The following is a 17,167-nucleotide window of genomic DNA, read 5'->3' as shown; positions in this document are numbered from 1 at the left end:
GATCGCGAGTCTCTTTTGTCATTAATTATAAACTAATTAATGACAACCCTAATTTTTTTGGTAATTCATTAAATCGAGGTTGAGTCAATGTTGATTAAAACGTTAGATAACATTTCTTCATGCCTTTTAATATATATTACATAATTATTTTTATAATTGTCAAATACTAAGGATTAATATAAAATATTAATGTGTATAAGTATAACTATTGAAGGATATACACATTATGCAGTAAAAACTTCAAATCTCTTAATTTTTTTTGTAAATATTTTAAAATACATCATGGCGTATTCAGGATTATTAGTGAGGAGATTAGTAATAGAGATAAAAAATGTAATAAAACATAAACACTACTACAAAAACTCTTTTACACTCCTTGTTTCCTTTCTACCATCAATACACCACTATTATAGATGATCAATAATTTACAGTTAATTTTTTTTTATTTACCCTTATTGGTTTAATGCCTTTCATAAACAGTTATAAGTTATAACATTAAATATATTATTATGTACAATTTAATTAAAATATTTTCTTTAATATACTTGTTACCAGTAATAATGATAATTCAGGAATACTAAATTTCCTACGAAATGTCTAAAATGTCTAGAGTTGTTAGCTCATTTGATGATTAAAATGTATCATACTATCGTTTATTAGTTATAGCAACATAGCAGTCGTTTGTTATAATTATTAACATTGTCTATGAACTATGTGCATGTCTTAACTATCATAGGCAATATGTTATATAGCAACTTATAAGAACTTTTCAATATATTTTTTAGAATATTAAAATCCTTCAATGAGGTAGTCTGGCCATCTGGGCCATGAATTAAGATATAAAAATATTAATAAGTTATTATTAATATTATATATCTTAATTTGTGGTCTGGGCTCAAATGGCTTACTCTATATGCACATCTATGTTTACACATATTACAATATTTGTTACTGTCTTGAAACTTCCACGTGCTATAAAATTTGTTTCCGACTTAAATCTTTTTAAAACATGTCCAACAAATAAAATATCTGCCTGGGAAGCAGCGGGTTTAGTTAGTCACGGGACCACAGAGATTTAAAAATAAAATGTAAGACTTATAAGTGTGCTTGTTATGCTATTAATCATAAATATATAATTAAAAACAAATAATAATTAATTTAGTTGTATAAATATTTTCCATTAAAATGTGTTTATGTATATAAAATATATTTTCACATTGCCTTAAGAGCATCAGCCATTGATGATAATGCCTAGTCAATACAGTGGATTCTGCTTAATATGAACACATTGAGATCAAACTCATTTGTCCAAATTAAGAGGTTGGCCTTATTAACTGAAATTAGTTATTAATTAGTTGATAGTTACATTGGAAAAAATTATAATTGCGAACACAATTTAACATATTAACATGAAAAAAATACAAATAAAAAACTGTATACAATACTATAAAAAACCGGTCAAGTGCGAGTTGGACTCGCGCACCGAGGATTCCGTACAAACCTGTAGGTATATAAGTAAAAGTTCACCCATCACGACAATCGAGTCATAGTTATGGTATTTTTATTGCAAAATGAAATTTATAACATCAAAAATATGCGGCTTAAATTGTTATTATTTCTTTCGATTGCGTTGACATAAAAGTTTGATTTTGTTACAGTTTAAAGGTATTATAGACTTAAGTATTTAATATAAATTTTAATTTAATACCTCAATGCGTTCATGAGATAAGGAGTAGTAACTTTGAAATTTTCAAAATTGTCAAAAATATTTTTCAAAAATATTTTATTTTTATATGATGAAACTAAAAATTTACGGTTTTCGTAATTTTTCTTATATCTGTACTATAAGACGTAACTTCGTACGAAATTTCAAGATTCTAAGTTCACGGGATGTACCCTGTAGGTTTTGATTCCCGTGCGAGTTTCGAAAATTTGCGAAAATTTGCGGCCTAAATGGCTGTATCTTTTGATTGCATTGGCTTAGAAGGTTGATTTTTCTACAGCTTCCAGGGACAGTAGACTTGAGTATCATATAGAAATTTCAGTTTGATACCTCCACGCGTTCCTGAGAAAAACGGTCTTGACAGACGGACGGACAACAAAGTGATCCTATAAGGGTTCCGTTTTTTTCTTTTGAGGTACGGAACCCTAAAAATGATTTTATTAATATTGTTTCAAATTGAACATGGAATTAATTTATACTTGATGCTGAACACTTTCCACAAGTTCTTCAGTTTTAGGACGTATATAAGTATATTCATTGAAAGTGGACATCGCATATCATGTGTAGCATCAAGACGATTTCTATACTTTGTTTTTAATGACAACTAAAGCAGAAAACCCGACTTCACATAAATATGTGGTTGAACTTGGACATAACTAATATTAATATGTAAGTAATTTTTTGTGACCCACCATGAAAACCTCTGTTACCCTGATTTGGGTCGTGACCCGAGGTTGGGAACCGCTGTTATAGACTGTACTTAAACCACATGTATAGACAATATTAATGGTATACTTTTTTTTGGGGAGTGTTAAGATAAGAAGTCAATGTTTTTATAAAACTTGAAAAAAAAAACTTTAATAGTATATTTAAAAAATTATAATAATATAATCAATGATACATATTTTTATATAAAAGTTATAATTAGCTCAAGAGTTGATATTCTTGCTTAACAATATCTAGAAGACCAACATTTTACATATTATTGATTAATTTTAATTCTGATAAATAACATTTAAACTCACTTACAGCACTCAATCATAATCTACAAGGGGCCTGAAAAATAATAAAAGAATTTTATCAATACAATTTATTCAAAAAATTTACAAATAAGAATAGAGCATTAAATTGTTTGACAAATGAGTTATACAAATTAGTCATATAATTTATAAAAATAGCGGAATAATAATTATTATTACCTAATTCTTTTATACAAAACTATACATAAAAAAAAAAGCAATAGTATTATATTAAATTATTTCAAGTCGCATTGAATTTTTGTTTTTAAAGAAAAATTATTCATTTAATTTTTTTAGGTTTTTTACCTTTTTTAAATGACAACTCGTATTTTTTTAATCACATAATCTGTAACTTATGTGTAGGAAACAAATATTTAACTAATTATTATTTATAATTAGGGCAGGACTTATAGCCCTAAAAAAGCTTTAAATAAATATTAATAAAATATAGCTACCTAATAAATAAATAAAAAAAACAATAAATTGTATTTTTATTGATTAGGTAAAAGACTTATATAGATTGATTGTCTTCAAATTATAGAACAAAGTAAAAACAGATAGTTATGAAAAAAATTTTCAAAAATAAACTTAAATATGTATCAAAAAGCAAAAACATTTATACTCTGTTCAAGTAAAGAAATGTAGTCGGCGGTTGACTTGTGCACTGAGGTGTGGCAATACTAAACGACAAGTATATACTATACAGATAATTGACTGGAAGGGGGTTGACAAACAGGTGTTGCCTGACTGCGGCCCAATGAAAACCGGTCACTGCCGACTACGTTTAACACAGTATAAATGTAGTACATAAAATCACAGATTTGTATTTGCCATAACACGAAACAAATTTGCAAGGCTAGGCAAGTTAACTGTTATTTTATCTTGTTAAGTTAAGTTAATATAGGAAAATGTAAGTTAAGTTTAAAGTTAAAAGTTAACTTTTTTTAAAAAAAATTGTTAACCAAATTAATTATTAGGATATAATTAACTTCCTACATATAATATCAAATATTATCCAATTCAGTTGTCATTCTTTGAATGAATAAAAATATAATAACAAGTAATTAAAAATGATTAATGAGTATACAAATGTATATGGGATACTGAGTAAATAGTTACATTTTTATTTTTTCAATGACATATAACTGATACAACTTTCCTGTTTATGGGCAAAACAAATTGACAAAACGCGCTCTGGTGGAAACAATTTGCACCTTCTGATTTGGGAATTTGGGATACATAGATTAGATATAGTTTTACATTGGTTATTTTACTTTTCTAATAAATTAATTTTGTTATTGAAATTCTATAGACTTTTCACGCTGGTATAGTTTACATATAGACTGCGTATGTCTTTTTGCAGTTTTCACCCAGTGCGTATAACAAAAGTAAAAACAAAATAAATTAAAAAAATAAAAATAAAGAAACTGCTCATAACGAGTATGTATACATATTTAAAAACATGCGTTTAATCCACGCTAAATAATAATAAAATAACATTCATCCACGCGTAGGGAATTTTAAACCATTTATTATAAATGTATATTAGACGCCATATGACGTCAAACGCGTTGCTGAATGATACTTATAACGCCAATTGGCGTCAGAGTATGCAGTGAATGTGTTAAATATATATGTTGGTAACTAATAATTTTTAATATTATCAAATACATTCACAAAAATACACTTTACTTAAAGCAAAATGTATACAACACTTCGGGAAAATACATACAAGCTGATAAAAGTAACCAGATTCTACATAGGGGGGGGGGGGAACCCGCTTAACCATCAGTATGACAGGTGTCAACGGCGCTCCCGATGCTAATTTTTTTTGCCAATAATATAATATAATATAACCCAGTGGTTTTCAACCTTTTTGGGTCCACGGCTCCTTTTGATTTTGAAATTAAATATACGGCTCCCGTACGCAAATTTAAAACAAACAATTAATTTACATTATTCAATCAAACTTTATTCAATGGCGAAATCTGTCGATCGGCCGATCTATCTCTCACATACCCAAGTGCGTACAACATGATTAGGCGTGCAGACTTACACGGCAGCGAAAAGTAGATAACAAAAACTATAAATTATTACAATTTTTTTTTAGTTTTCGAACGCGGCTCATTTGATAATAACCGACGACGCCCCTGGGAGTCGTGACGCACAGGTTGAAAACCACTGATATAACCTAACCTAACCATTTTAATAAAATATTATTTATTACTTATATTTATAATTTTATAAATAATATTTGATATTTCCGATTTTTTTTTATAAAATTAATTTTTACAAAATAGAATATCTATCTTTTAAACCTGTGGTTTATTGTGACATTAAAAATAATTAACTCATAAGTCATAAGTTATTTCATAATATGGGAAAAATTTAACATAGAACAATTTTAAGTTAAAAGTTACCTCTTAAAAAAAGTAATTTATTATGTGACTAAACTTTAACTATTTAACTTGTTAATGCCCAGCCTTGAAAATTTGTATCTAGCTGGCCTTTTATACAACAGTACAAAACAAATATGCAATCGCAAGAAATCCTCAACCTTATTTATAAGCATTTAAAGTTTTAGTTAACTTACATAACAGCTCACATTTTTTAAATTTGTATATTTATTATTCACTATTGTTATTGACTAGAGTTTAGACTGTACTCACTTCAAATTGGATTGTACTTTGGTACTTGACACATAGCGTTTTGGACTTGCTTCATACGTTATTTTGACAATTGGACGAACTACATTTTCCCTTTTATTACGATCTGGAATTTCCCTCCTAACTGGACTCTCCCTCTGCTGTTTAATTTCTTTTTTAATGGGACTTTCCTTTTGTTTTATTTCCTTTCTACTTGGACTGTCTCTTCTATCTACCCTTCTATCTCTTCTATCGGGACTACGGCGAGAACGATAATCATCTCTACGATCATAATCCCGTCTATCATCTCTTCTATACCTATCGCGTTCTTCACTCCTTCTAGACCATCTCTTATCATCACTTCTGGACCGACGACGTCGATCACCACTTTTAGACCTACGGCGTCCACCACTTTTTGATGTAGATCTATGTCCACCACTTCTTGAATTAGATCTGTGTCCACCACTTCTTGATCTAGATCTACGTCTACGACTTCGATATCTAAACATGAATAAATATTAGAACATGAAAATGAACATTAACAATTTATTTTTAAGAGTATTTAGTTGTAGTATACCTAGAATAGTTTGAACTTGAACTTGAACTACTAGAACTATTAGATTTTGAACGCGATTTAGATCGTGACGATGAAGAACTATTCTCAGGATGACGTAACTGCCGCCTTCTAAAATAAGTTAATAATAAAAAAAATAAATAAATAATAGATAATAAAATAATAGTATAATACAGACTTTCTCCTCATTTTTAATGACAATTCTTTGATTTCTTCTTCTCGTTCAATTTGCTCTCTTTCCATTTTTAGTTCTCGTTCTCTTTGTGCTTTTTTATCCGCTTTATCTAATAACCAAATAGATTTATAATATATTGGACAATAAACAAATTAATTACACTTTTTTATTATATAAGTAGTAAACGTATATAGTAAAATGTTGACTTTAAAAACAACTTCTTCACAGTAAAAGTGAACTATTAGTAATACTACTGACATTGTTTGTTTAGCAAAACTTTCATTTTTCGTTTCATTAATTCTTGTGGAGTTGGTTTGGTGTCACTTGAGCATTGCTGTAAACATATTATAATATAATTACATCTAAATCTACAAACTTATCTTCATATTAAAGAGATTATTTATTATTATAAATTTTCGTTTTAAAATTCATAATCCCCTAGAATTCTGATTTATTTTTATTCGCAACATGCTAATGTACTCTTGCGATATATTAACAAATTACTGACTTTTTTGCTGGAAGAAGAAAGACTGAGTTCTGGTAATCTAAAATAATATAATTTTCAATAAAAATTAGTATCCATTATTAAAAGAACACATCAGCTTACGGAGGTTTAATGTTATTTGTATTTTTATCTTTGTCATCATCATCAGAAATGCTCAATTCTGATGATGAATCATTTCCTCTACGGCCATAATATCTATATATATACATATAAAAAAAAAAACAATAACAATACTATTCAAACTATATGAGTTTCAATAAATAAATATTTTTACCGTTGAACAGGCGGTGGTTTTTGATTAACTGGTAACTGTGCGTTGTTCCTATTTATTTAAGAACATAAAATTACAAAATAAATTTTAATCAAACTGACAAATTTGTAACAATGAAAATTAGTTATAACTAGTAATACGCAATGATATAATACGTAATAGAACAGTTAAATAATAGTTATATATTATGATCCTCATATTGTTGAAGTTAAAAATATAGGAACCATTATGATTTAATTGACAGAGCAACAGTATTTCCATTGTATATTAAATTATTATAAACAGGAAAATTCTGAACCTTATAGGTGACACCGATTTATTACGACTTCGTGATCTATGTCGACGACTATGACCCTTAGATAATGATCTAGATTTTCGACGAGGAGATCTTGAACGAGAACTTCGTTTCTTTCTTGAATGATTTTTTGAAGATTTTGATCTATAGATACAAATTATAAATATTAACTAAAATAATTAGTACAAATTGTTAAACAAAAAATATTGTGGATACTATTTTAATTTTAAGCCAAAACTTCAATATTACAGTCTCATGGGGCACAAAAAAATTTGTATATAGCGAATTTTGTTAAAAAGGTTTGAATAAATTTGGTTTCCAAAAATATTTTGTTTAACGGAAAATTTTATCAAGTGGAAGTTTCACTGTATAACATAAAAATTAATAAAATAACATAGGTATGTAAATCATTAGTTTTACTTTGTACTTGTTTTTGATTTGTCATTCGTTGTAGGCTCTTCATCACCAAAACTAGTTATATAAGTTACTTGGCCTGAGTTTTCAGGAGTGGGTGAACGAGATGTCATCATTGACGATAGTTGATCAAAATCAGTATAACTAGGACTCTTTCTAGTTGCATAACTAAAAAAAAATAATTTATAACTGTTGTCTAACAAAATAAATCCATTTTTTAAAAGTAAATACCTTAGTGGACTTAATGCTTTGCCTTCTAAAGCTTTTAATCGAAATGCTCTACGTTCTCTTCTAGATCGTCGTCCCTAAGTACAAAATTTAAAATTAACTTTAATCTTTAATTATATTATTTAAATTTTATTTTTCTAACTATTATATGAAATAATAACATTTTTAAATTTGATTTGATGGACACAATGTCATTGTTCATTTTTTACCATAAAACCTATTTGATTTAATATAAATAATTAAATAAAAATATAGGAAAAAACAAATAAAAAAAAGGTACTTATCAGTTATCGCGACTTCTAAATTTAAAAAAATTAATTCTAAATTAAAATGAACTATAATCGATATTTATGATAACCAAATTGTTTATTTATTACCGAACAGTTGTGGCAGGGTATAGACACTGTATGTATTGGCAAAATTGTTTAATTGTGGCCTTGAACACAATCTCCGGGGTACACTTTATCAACTAAATATTTCATATCAATATTATAAATTATTTAAAAAATTTCAAACAACAACAATTTAATATTTTATTTTTAGAGTCCCATACTTCCATATCGCAGGGATACAGAAGCCCATTCAGCCGATCGAGTGTCTATTCTGTATTGTTCTGTGGTTATGGAAGTCGCGATAACCGATAAGTACCAAAAAAATAATACTTAATAGCTTTATTTAATTACTAGAACAATGATTATTAATTTGAATATGAACTTACAGCAAACATAGCTTTTTCTTCTTCAGCTAAACGAGCTAATTGAATGTTTTCAGCTTCTTCTAAATCATTATTAAGAAAACTATAAAAATCATTAGTAGTCATGCCAAAACCATGTGCAGTAGAGTTCAACTCATTTGCTTGGTCAGTGCCAATTTTGCTAACATCAATTGATAAATCTATTGAACAAAATAAAGCAATTAAATTACAATTTGTACTTAATTATAATACTTGAACATTGATGCTTACCAAAATCAACTTCGCTTTCCTCGTCTGATTCATCAGAACCATCATTTTTAGGCTTTATATCCAAATATTTTCTGGAATCATCAATTTGAATTGTGTCTTCATCGCTATATTTATACGGAATAGCAGCATTAGCAGTAGATTTTTTTTTTGCATCATCTGCATCTGTTTTAGTCACAGGGCCAAACTTTTCTTCTAAATAGAGTTGGTGTAAGAATTTACTTTCAGAAACTAAAATTTTCAAAATAAATGATTAACATTAAATGATAACAGATGACTAAATTAAAATATTACTTGTCAAGAACTCATTTTGAACAAGAATACGATAACGTTCATAGTTTAAATGACGTTCTTCATAAGACATTTCTTCATCTTCATCATCTTTCTTAGGTTCTCTAATAAAATCTAGATGAGCTCGTGCATCAAACCGGTCAATCATTATTTCTTCATTCCCTTGCCAGGGCATCCTATTGTAAGAAAAATAGAATCGATCAAATTATGAAAAGATCATAAAACAAGAATAAGAAAATATTGGTAAACGCTTACATAGTAGCAGGGCTATTGGCGGCAATTGCAATGCCTGGATCAATGTGTATTTTACACTGACGACCGTGCAATTGTAAAAATTGTGTAGGGTCAGCTTTCTGAAAATAAACAACATATAATAACTGCTGTTGATATAATTTGTAAAAAAAAAAAAATCGCTCACAATTTTTTCATAATAATCCTTTCGGCGCTGAGCTCGCCTTTGATAGTCAACCAATAGGCCGCGGATTTTTTTCTCTTGTTTTCTTGCTTCATGCCACATGATGCCTCTTTATAAGAGGTAAAATTCCAAACTAGAGAAAAAAACTAGAATAATTAACAGTGTAGTGTGTACACACACCTGGCTACAAGAGTTAACTAATAACCATTTAGTTATTACGTAGGTATATAAAATTAAATGTTAACTGTCATTGCCCATTGGTAAATCGATAATTCACAGAGTAATAATAAATTATTAATTAATAATCACTCAAGTGTAGACAGTAAAGTTGTTGTAGTATCTATTTAAAAAATGATTATAATGATGTCTTAACTCTTAACCACGGATTAATATAACTGCATACGACGGAGGTTAGTATGATACCTAGGTATGAAAGTGTAAATTTGTAAATTAATTTAATGATAAACAAAATTATTTTACATGGCGTCACGATTGAAGATAATGTGGTAGGTACAAGGTGTCAAGGTACCATATTGCTAGTAGCCACTGTCTAGCCACTAGCATTGTGGACTCAATCCTTTTGAATATTTGATTAATCCACCTTGACCACTAGGATAGTATTACCATGTATTACTATATTAAAATATTTAATCGTGCAATAGTGGACAATAATAACATTAATAGTTTTACGAGTCGAACTTCATAGTTGTTTCTAATACTTATTACTTACATACTTACTTAACTACTAATTTATTATATTGTATTTCTCATTTTCTGACTTCAGTGTCTACTCCTATCTTACGTTTCTATGGACTACTAGTCAGGCCAACTCCAAGGTTTAAATTTTAAGATGAATGATGAGAAATTGATATCCACAATCCACATTCCACAATCCACACTTTTAAACATGAATTTTGTGTTTTTTTCTAACTAATCATGGTTACTCATTTCTACTTGGTTATTTATTTAAGAATATTTTACCTGGTATTAGGTTATCATTTTATTCATATTATCAAATACATTTCCCGCGTATTTCTATCGCCTATCAGCTTAATATTTATTATTTTCAATTTTATATCTTTGTTTTGTATAGGATTCTCAATGGTCTGTCAAGGTAATTATGATACATATAATAATTACATTGGGTCTGATCATAGTCAATACTTAATAGTCATTAGTCACTCAATATTATATATAAATAATCGGTTACTGTGACAGTGTCAATGTGACTTGGTTAATAGGTTTTCGTTACTTCTATTTCATATTTTCATTTATTCTATGGTACCTACTTCTATCACAGAGTAGGTATATAGGTTTCAGATTATTTGAATACTTGAAAACTTGATGCACTCGGTATTAGCAGCATATTATTATAGTTATATTTATACCTACTACAGTAATACAGACAGCAGTTGTAATCAGTTACGTTAATGGTACTACACAATCGTCAATCACTGTGTAACCACTATGGATTCTACGATATCTGTGTCCAAGGTAAGTTTTTAAATTTACTTTTGAATTTGAAACTGAAAGTCTGGCACCTACATATCAATCTAACAAAATACCACCAATGATTTCCACTTAATCAGAAAATCCAACTTAATACATTTGCATGTTTGCATTATATGATTTCATTAACTAAAAATAATAACTTGCTTTGTTTGTTATTTTAAATCATAAATCAGACTATGATGCCATTTGTTTAAATATTAAACTATTATAGTTTATAAATGTATTGTTAAATATAAAAAAATGCGCAATTGTAAATTGTAATTCGAATAATTTTTATTTTTTATTGTTTAAAATTTTCTGAACTACCTACCTATAAGACAGTAATTAGTATGTTAGAAACTCAACTATATTTATTTATAGTACTGTTTATTGGCTAGATATATTAAATATCAATAGGTATCTGATATATAAATTAACTTATTAACTTAATATAAGTTTAAAATAATAATTTTGATTGTTACTTTTTAGGGATGTTTTGTGTTTAAAAAACCAAACAAGGAAAAGAATAAAAGAAAAAGCAAAAGCAAGAAACAATTGACAACCAATCAACCAGAAGCTGAGTTATGGCATACTACATACATTGATATTTGGAATGATGTTAAATCTAAAATTGATGTAATAATAGTTTAATTAATTTAACAAGTATTATATACAAATAATGCATTAATATTCAATACACTTTACTGAATGTTATAGGATTTAACTGGATCAATATACTCCAAGTTTATTTCAGAAACTGTAGATTTCCTGACAATGTCAAACATCACTACAAATCAATATATTCCAACAGCATGTTTACTTACAGGTTTAGTTTTTAAAATTCAATTATAAATATGTTTTTATATTATATTAAATAGTTGTATATTTTTTTATTTGAATAGGAGTGAATTTACCAGATCATGAATCACTATTTGAATTATTAGCAACCAATTTAGAAAAATCTCAGCCGCCTGTTATCGTTGCAACATTATTTTCTGAGCACTTTTCTAGTGTTAAAAATGCAGTTATAAGTATGGTGTCACAATTGTTGAATCCAAATGATGATGATTCTGATGTATGACTATAATATTATTCTTTAATATAATATTATAATATGTTTATTTATAAAAACATTTTTTAAATATATGAATATTGGATTCTAGTTTGATGAGGAAATGGATGAAAGCTTAAATTCTGTTGTTAAACGATCTGAATGTACTATATCTACTTTAATTGAATGGTATAGTCATCAACCCATTGGAACTCGTGTAGCAATTCTGGTAAAAGATTATGAAATGTGTCAACAAACAGTCTTACAAAATTTCATCTTACTTTTAAGGTTTTTAGTTAAATTATTCATTATTATTCACTTGTAATATTTAAAACACTGTTTTTGGTTTACAGTTGCTATATAAAAGAAATTCCAATTGTATTGGCTATTGGTATTGCAACTTCTATATCAAACTTACACAATTCTCTGCCTCATCACGTGGTCACTAAACTTAAAGTGAAAATGTTTGTTAGTGAAGCATCTGTAGTATTTTTAAATAATATCATGGATCAGGTATGATCAATTAATATTTTTGTTAAATTATACCATAGTTGTTTATTGAAAGTATAGACTGTTAACCTAATGATTACATTACATGAATAGTAATGTTAAATAGCTATAATTAAGTTATTATTATCAATTATACACGAGTATAATCTAGATGTGTATACTTTTACATATATTCATTAAATCCATAATTTGATTGCAGAAAAAAATATAAATGATTTGTTAAGTACAGAATTCAACTGAAAAAAGTTATTTTTGTTTTAATTTTTATACTTTTTGTTTAGGTATTTTTAAAGCCGGACTGTTCATTCTATTTGGGCGGGCGTATTTTAGAATATGTGACTGAAGTATTTTTATACTATAATTTCTCTATTAAACAGTTTATAGAAAGTCTCAAGGTAATAATAATAAAACTCAGTTTTGATAATTTACAAATTACTATTAACAATTCTTATAGTTTTGCCTCATGGAACATTTTTATCTTAAGCCTCTTAATTGCATATGTGTGGCTCATGAATCAGCACAAGGAGCTTTATTTGATTCTTTAGATAAAAAAACACTAGAAGAAATTACTAAACTGCGTTCAACAAATTATAAATACAAAATCGACAACAATTTTAAAGTATAAAGCTCTTAGATAATTGTTCAAAACTAAAATAAATTAAAGTAAATATTTACTCTCAATAACAATTCCAGGAAACTTTTCTTCAATTAATTGGAGAATTGAAAGCTTGTATTGATGATTTTCATATTGGACTAAGAGTATTACACATTTTAGTGGTGGACTTACCACATTCGCCATTAGGAACTCAAGTATTCAATTTGATAACATTTATTTTCAATTATTTTTGTATTTGTTTTAAATGTGTTTTAATGTTATATTCTTAGCTCAGAGAAATGTATAGCACTGCAATGAAGAAACACATCATTGACAATACATCATTTAAAACGTGTTTACAATTATTAAAATTTTTATCTAAAGATGATTTACTTGCAAAATTTGACAAGGTAATTTGTATTATTATTCATATTTAACATAAATATTATAATTTCTCTTTTACCACCGTATTTTCCTTCATATCATTTAGATAATTCAAGTTTTCAAGAATATAAAAAATAATAAACGGGCAAAAACTGCTATGAAATTAGTTGAAAGCTATGTGAAACGTTTAGAAGAGTCCCATTTAAATAATTTAGTTATTGTAGAAGATAAACCTCAAGAGAAACCTAAAGACAATTTACAAGCTATATCAAGATCACAGTTTAAAAGAGTATAATTTAAAATTTAACATAGTTAATTAGTTATTATTATATTGTTTATTACTATCATTATGTTGTCTTTTATATTAGAAACTTATAGACAATGTTAAACTCGAAGATACCCGGCCAATGACTGAGTTTGAAAAAGCACGTTCAGAAACTTTAGATCATTTAACGGAAGTAATATTACGGCAATTTCTTGTTCCTCCAACCACCATGCCTTTAAATGAATTGTTGATATTTGATGATTTACCATCAATTAGACGCAAGATTGTTGGAGAAGACAGAGCTGCTCAATATACAGCATTTGTCAATCCTCAACACTATCTAGATGTAAGAAATCTAATACGTAAATGATTTACATATACTCAAAGAATAAATATTATAATACCAACAGTGTGATTGCTGTGAATTGGAATTTACAGAACAAATATTTAAAACCATGCCAGATATATCTATTGTATACAAATTACATTTAGAGTCAAGGTTTGACCAGATTAACATATATGATTGGTTACAGGTAACTTATACTTAGATTAATTAATCATGTAATTTAATAGTAAAATTAATTTATAATTATTTTACATTACATTTTCAAATATTACTTCAACTATATTGTAATAGTTTAATATTTTTGAAATGCACATAAAGTCTTAATAATTGAATAATGTAACTTATTTAAATTGTATTAATACAATAACTTTTAACTATGTTTCTGTGTATTGGTTGTGGTTTATATAATATTAATATATTAATATATTATGCCTTTCCAATTAATATTTCAAAAAAGTATCAGTTTTTTTTTTTTTAGAAATTTATTTCAATTGTGGGTCCCGACCAAAACGACGATGACAATGATGACGATATAGATCCAGTATTACAGTATCCTTTTAATCTAATATATTTTTCAATAATTCTCTTTATGATGATTTTTATTAACATGACTTAAATTGTTTTATAGCTATAACCTTATAAACTACTCAAGTATATATTTTGTGGTCTATACTCTCTTACATAAATTACATCTATTTGATGTTCCTGCCATTTTATCTTTAAATTTATGATGTACCATATAGGGACTGCTCCAATGTGTGGTCTATCAACAAACTTGTTTAACTAGTCTAACGTTTAATCTACTGAAAAATATGATCTATCAACTACGTTTTAGATTCTGAGCGGAGCAATGAATGTATTGATTTTACAATGTTGAGTGTTGTTTTTTCTTTTGTGTATGTCATTTCCTTTTGGACTGTAAATATTCTTCAATTTTATTTAACAGTATCTTTTCTGATAGGAAATTGAATCTAGTTGGTTCTTTGAGGGGTCAAAAGTAATGATTTCCCATTAGTTTTCAAAAGCGAAAACAAAAGAAAAATTAAGGAAAAGCGGGAATTTTTACGCAAAATCTGTTTTCGAGAAAATCAATTTTGGTTTTTTGTACAACTCTAAAACAAGTGACCGTGAATGAAACTTTTGGAGTATATTATTATATTTTGTGCAAAAAATGACATTTTCAAATGTAAATTTTTGGCAAAAATGAATTTAACCTATACTGTTGTACACGAGTACTAATGCATAATAGTAAAATAAATTACTTTAATCACAATAATATCATCAAATATACTTAGTAATATTATAGCCGACAGACTGTCTTTGCTCGGAATCGTTTTTCGTAAACAATGATATAATATCACTGAATTCAAATTTAACACCATCCATTACAGTGTCCTACCTTTAACCTACTGTACAGCAGAGTGACACGCACTTGCCCACCTTTTTTTAAGTTTATATTAGTTGACAATTTCTTTTTTATATTATTCTCTGTTTCTGATTTGCACTCATATATTTTATAGAATAGAGTTTTGCACTTCTAAAAGTGTCAACTGTGCTTACTGTAAAACTTACATATATATGGCTATGGGATATGAGCCATGGTCCATAGGGAATTCATAATATATTATTTTTGATGTAGGTAAACCATTTTGAACTTATTTGATGTTTTTTTTTATTCTTTATATTCAATATTTTAACTATACTATTTAGTTATTAAATATAGTACATACTAAAGCCTGTTGACTAGACAGTGGACAGGAAGTTAAATGTTTTTACTTTAACAACATTTTTTTTGTAATATATTATTTTAAATATGTATATTTTTGAAATTAATAAATTTCTTAGCTTAATGAATATTTAATAACACTGTATAAAACTTAATTTTTCCTTAAGTAGTTTGTGTATTAGATCTCGATTTGTGCGAGCTGTAAATGAATTGCAGCATTTAGGGTACATACGACCGTCTAAGTACAAAGCAGATCATGTGCAGCGCCTTACATGTGGATCTTGCTAATATTTAATGATTAATATCATTGATTATAAATACTATATTATTTATAATCAATGTCAATACCTATTAATTATTTAGTAATCACTGGCTTTTAATTTCTACCTAATTCTTTTTCTTACTTTGTATCCAAAAAAATATTATTTGCATGTATTATTTTTTTTTTTAATGTCTGGTACCTATCTAATAAATATTATATAAAAAAAAGTCAACGTTGCTATTATGTTCAGAATTAGGACGCGCAAGCGACCCTACAGAGTCTAATAATTAACCACAAGGTCCTCGATATAATCGTTTTGTTAATTATAAAACCGACACAGATTCGGGTCATTTCATAGTCTTTTATACACATATAATATATGTACCTATATATATTATACACATATTATGATTATGTGTTTTATTGAAAGAAACAAACAATGAGGCTGTACCATAAGTGTTTGTACCCATGTTCTATTATATTATGTACATTATATTGTGATGCCGCAAACGCCCAACACTACAAGTACCTGTAGGCTGTCCGAAATACTGCTATCAATCGAGAGTGTACCTCCATGTTACCTATAAATTAATTGTCCTGGCCGAAACTATAGGCTGTTTAAAATAAAATTCGCGAGTGTATTCCGCCAACGCAGCCGACTTCCGGAGCCCAGAGTTTTGTTTTAGGCAAGTATATACTGTACTAATAATATATTGTTTGCTCGCGTCTAATAGACAGATCTCCTTGCAGATAAAGAAAATATGAAGTCTTAGAATTTGTGTAAAATAATGATGTTAGGAATTTAAGGGGTTGAATTTTAGAGTATACCTATATGACCCGTGTAGACGTTCGTAGTAACTTTTAATAAATAGGTACCAAAAATAAATTTGCTAGTCATGTATAGTATGAAGTTTAAAAATTTTCATTACAGTGGTGGATCCAGGGGGGGCAAAGGGTCCATTTGTTCCCCCAATCACCGTAGTTCCCCTATATTTTACACTGTCTTAAGCCGATTTTGTAG

The 17,167-nt window shown here is 27.7% G+C and overlaps 2 protein-coding genes across 5 annotated transcripts; one reads left to right on the top strand and one right to left on the bottom strand.

The window, feature by feature from the left end:
- Positions 1-2,559: 2,559 nt before the first annotated feature.
- LOC100166686 (CLK4-associating serine/arginine rich protein) lies at positions 2,560-10,437 on the bottom strand. Its single transcript, XM_001944078.5, has 17 exons — positions 10,255-10,437; positions 9,520-9,649; positions 9,357-9,454; positions 9,105-9,277; positions 8,814-9,041; positions 8,568-8,743; positions 7,853-7,926; positions 7,628-7,789; positions 7,211-7,351; positions 6,916-6,963; positions 6,744-6,836; positions 6,645-6,681; positions 6,395-6,470; positions 6,140-6,245; positions 5,965-6,072; positions 5,412-5,888; positions 2,560-2,779 (listed from the first exon to the last, which is right to left on the bottom strand). Exons 2-17 carry the CDS (start codon positions 9,616-9,618, stop codon positions 2,758-2,760), a joined length of 2,118 nt encoding a protein of 705 aa, XP_001944113.1. The 5' UTR covers positions 9,619-9,649; positions 10,255-10,437; the 3' UTR covers positions 2,560-2,757.
- A 41-nt stretch (positions 10,438-10,478) lies between these two features.
- LOC100164678 (origin recognition complex subunit 3) lies at positions 10,479-16,357 on the top strand. Of its 4 annotated transcripts, none has more exons than XM_008189864.3 (16): positions 10,479-10,630; positions 10,817-11,010; positions 11,497-11,643; positions 11,725-11,833; positions 11,910-12,082; positions 12,171-12,346; positions 12,412-12,571; positions 12,850-12,963; positions 13,023-13,187; positions 13,262-13,378; positions 13,454-13,573; positions 13,654-13,836; positions 13,916-14,158; positions 14,223-14,345; positions 14,637-14,707; positions 16,067-16,357. In XM_008189864.3, the coding sequence occupies exons 2-16, from the start codon at positions 10,984-10,986 to the stop codon at positions 16,170-16,172; spliced, it is 2,034 nt and encodes a 677-aa protein (XP_008188086.1). In that variant the 5' UTR covers positions 10,479-10,630; positions 10,817-10,983; the 3' UTR covers positions 16,173-16,357. The 4 variants fall into 4 exon arrangements, with proteins under 4 accessions (XP_008188086.1, XP_008188087.1, XP_016663934.1 ...); XM_008189865.3 differs by having other exon boundaries at positions 10,612-10,630; positions 10,914-11,010; XM_016808445.2 differs by lacking the exon at positions 10,479-10,630 and having other exon boundaries at positions 10,638-10,817; positions 10,914-11,010.
- The last annotated feature ends 810 nt before the right edge of the window (positions 16,358-17,167 follow it).

The sequence above is a fragment of the Acyrthosiphon pisum genome, chromosome A1, assembly GCF_005508785.2.
Source record: "Acyrthosiphon pisum isolate AL4f chromosome A1, pea_aphid_22Mar2018_4r6ur, whole genome shotgun sequence".
Taxonomy (NCBI): domain Eukaryota; kingdom Metazoa; phylum Arthropoda; class Insecta; order Hemiptera; family Aphididae; genus Acyrthosiphon; species Acyrthosiphon pisum.
Note: the sequence above shows the minus strand (reverse complement) of the source record. Positions and strands in the feature narration are given on the sequence as shown.

Coding starts and splice junctions, on each gene's coding strand:
- LOC100166686 (XM_001944078.5), bottom strand. CDS start 9,618: ATGTGGCATGAAGCAAGAAAACAAGAGAAAAAAATCCGCGGCCTATTG. Junction 7,927..8,567: donor AAGAAAAAGCTATGTTTGCT/GTAAGTTCATAT, acceptor TTTTGTACTTAG/GGACGACGATCTAGAAGAGA. Junction 6,964..7,210: donor AAATCGGTGTCACCTATAAG/GTTCAGAATTTT, acceptor TTAAATAAATAG/GAACAACGCACAGTTACCAG.
- LOC100164678 (XM_008189864.3), top strand. CDS start 10,984: ATGGATTCTACGATATCTGTGTCCAAG. Junction 12,083..12,170: donor CAAATGATGATGATTCTGAT/GTATGACTATAA, acceptor ATTGGATTCTAG/TTTGATGAGGAAATGGATGA. Junction 12,964..13,022: donor AGTTTATAGAAAGTCTCAAG/GTAATAATAATA, acceptor CAATTCTTATAG/TTTTGCCTCATGGAACATTT.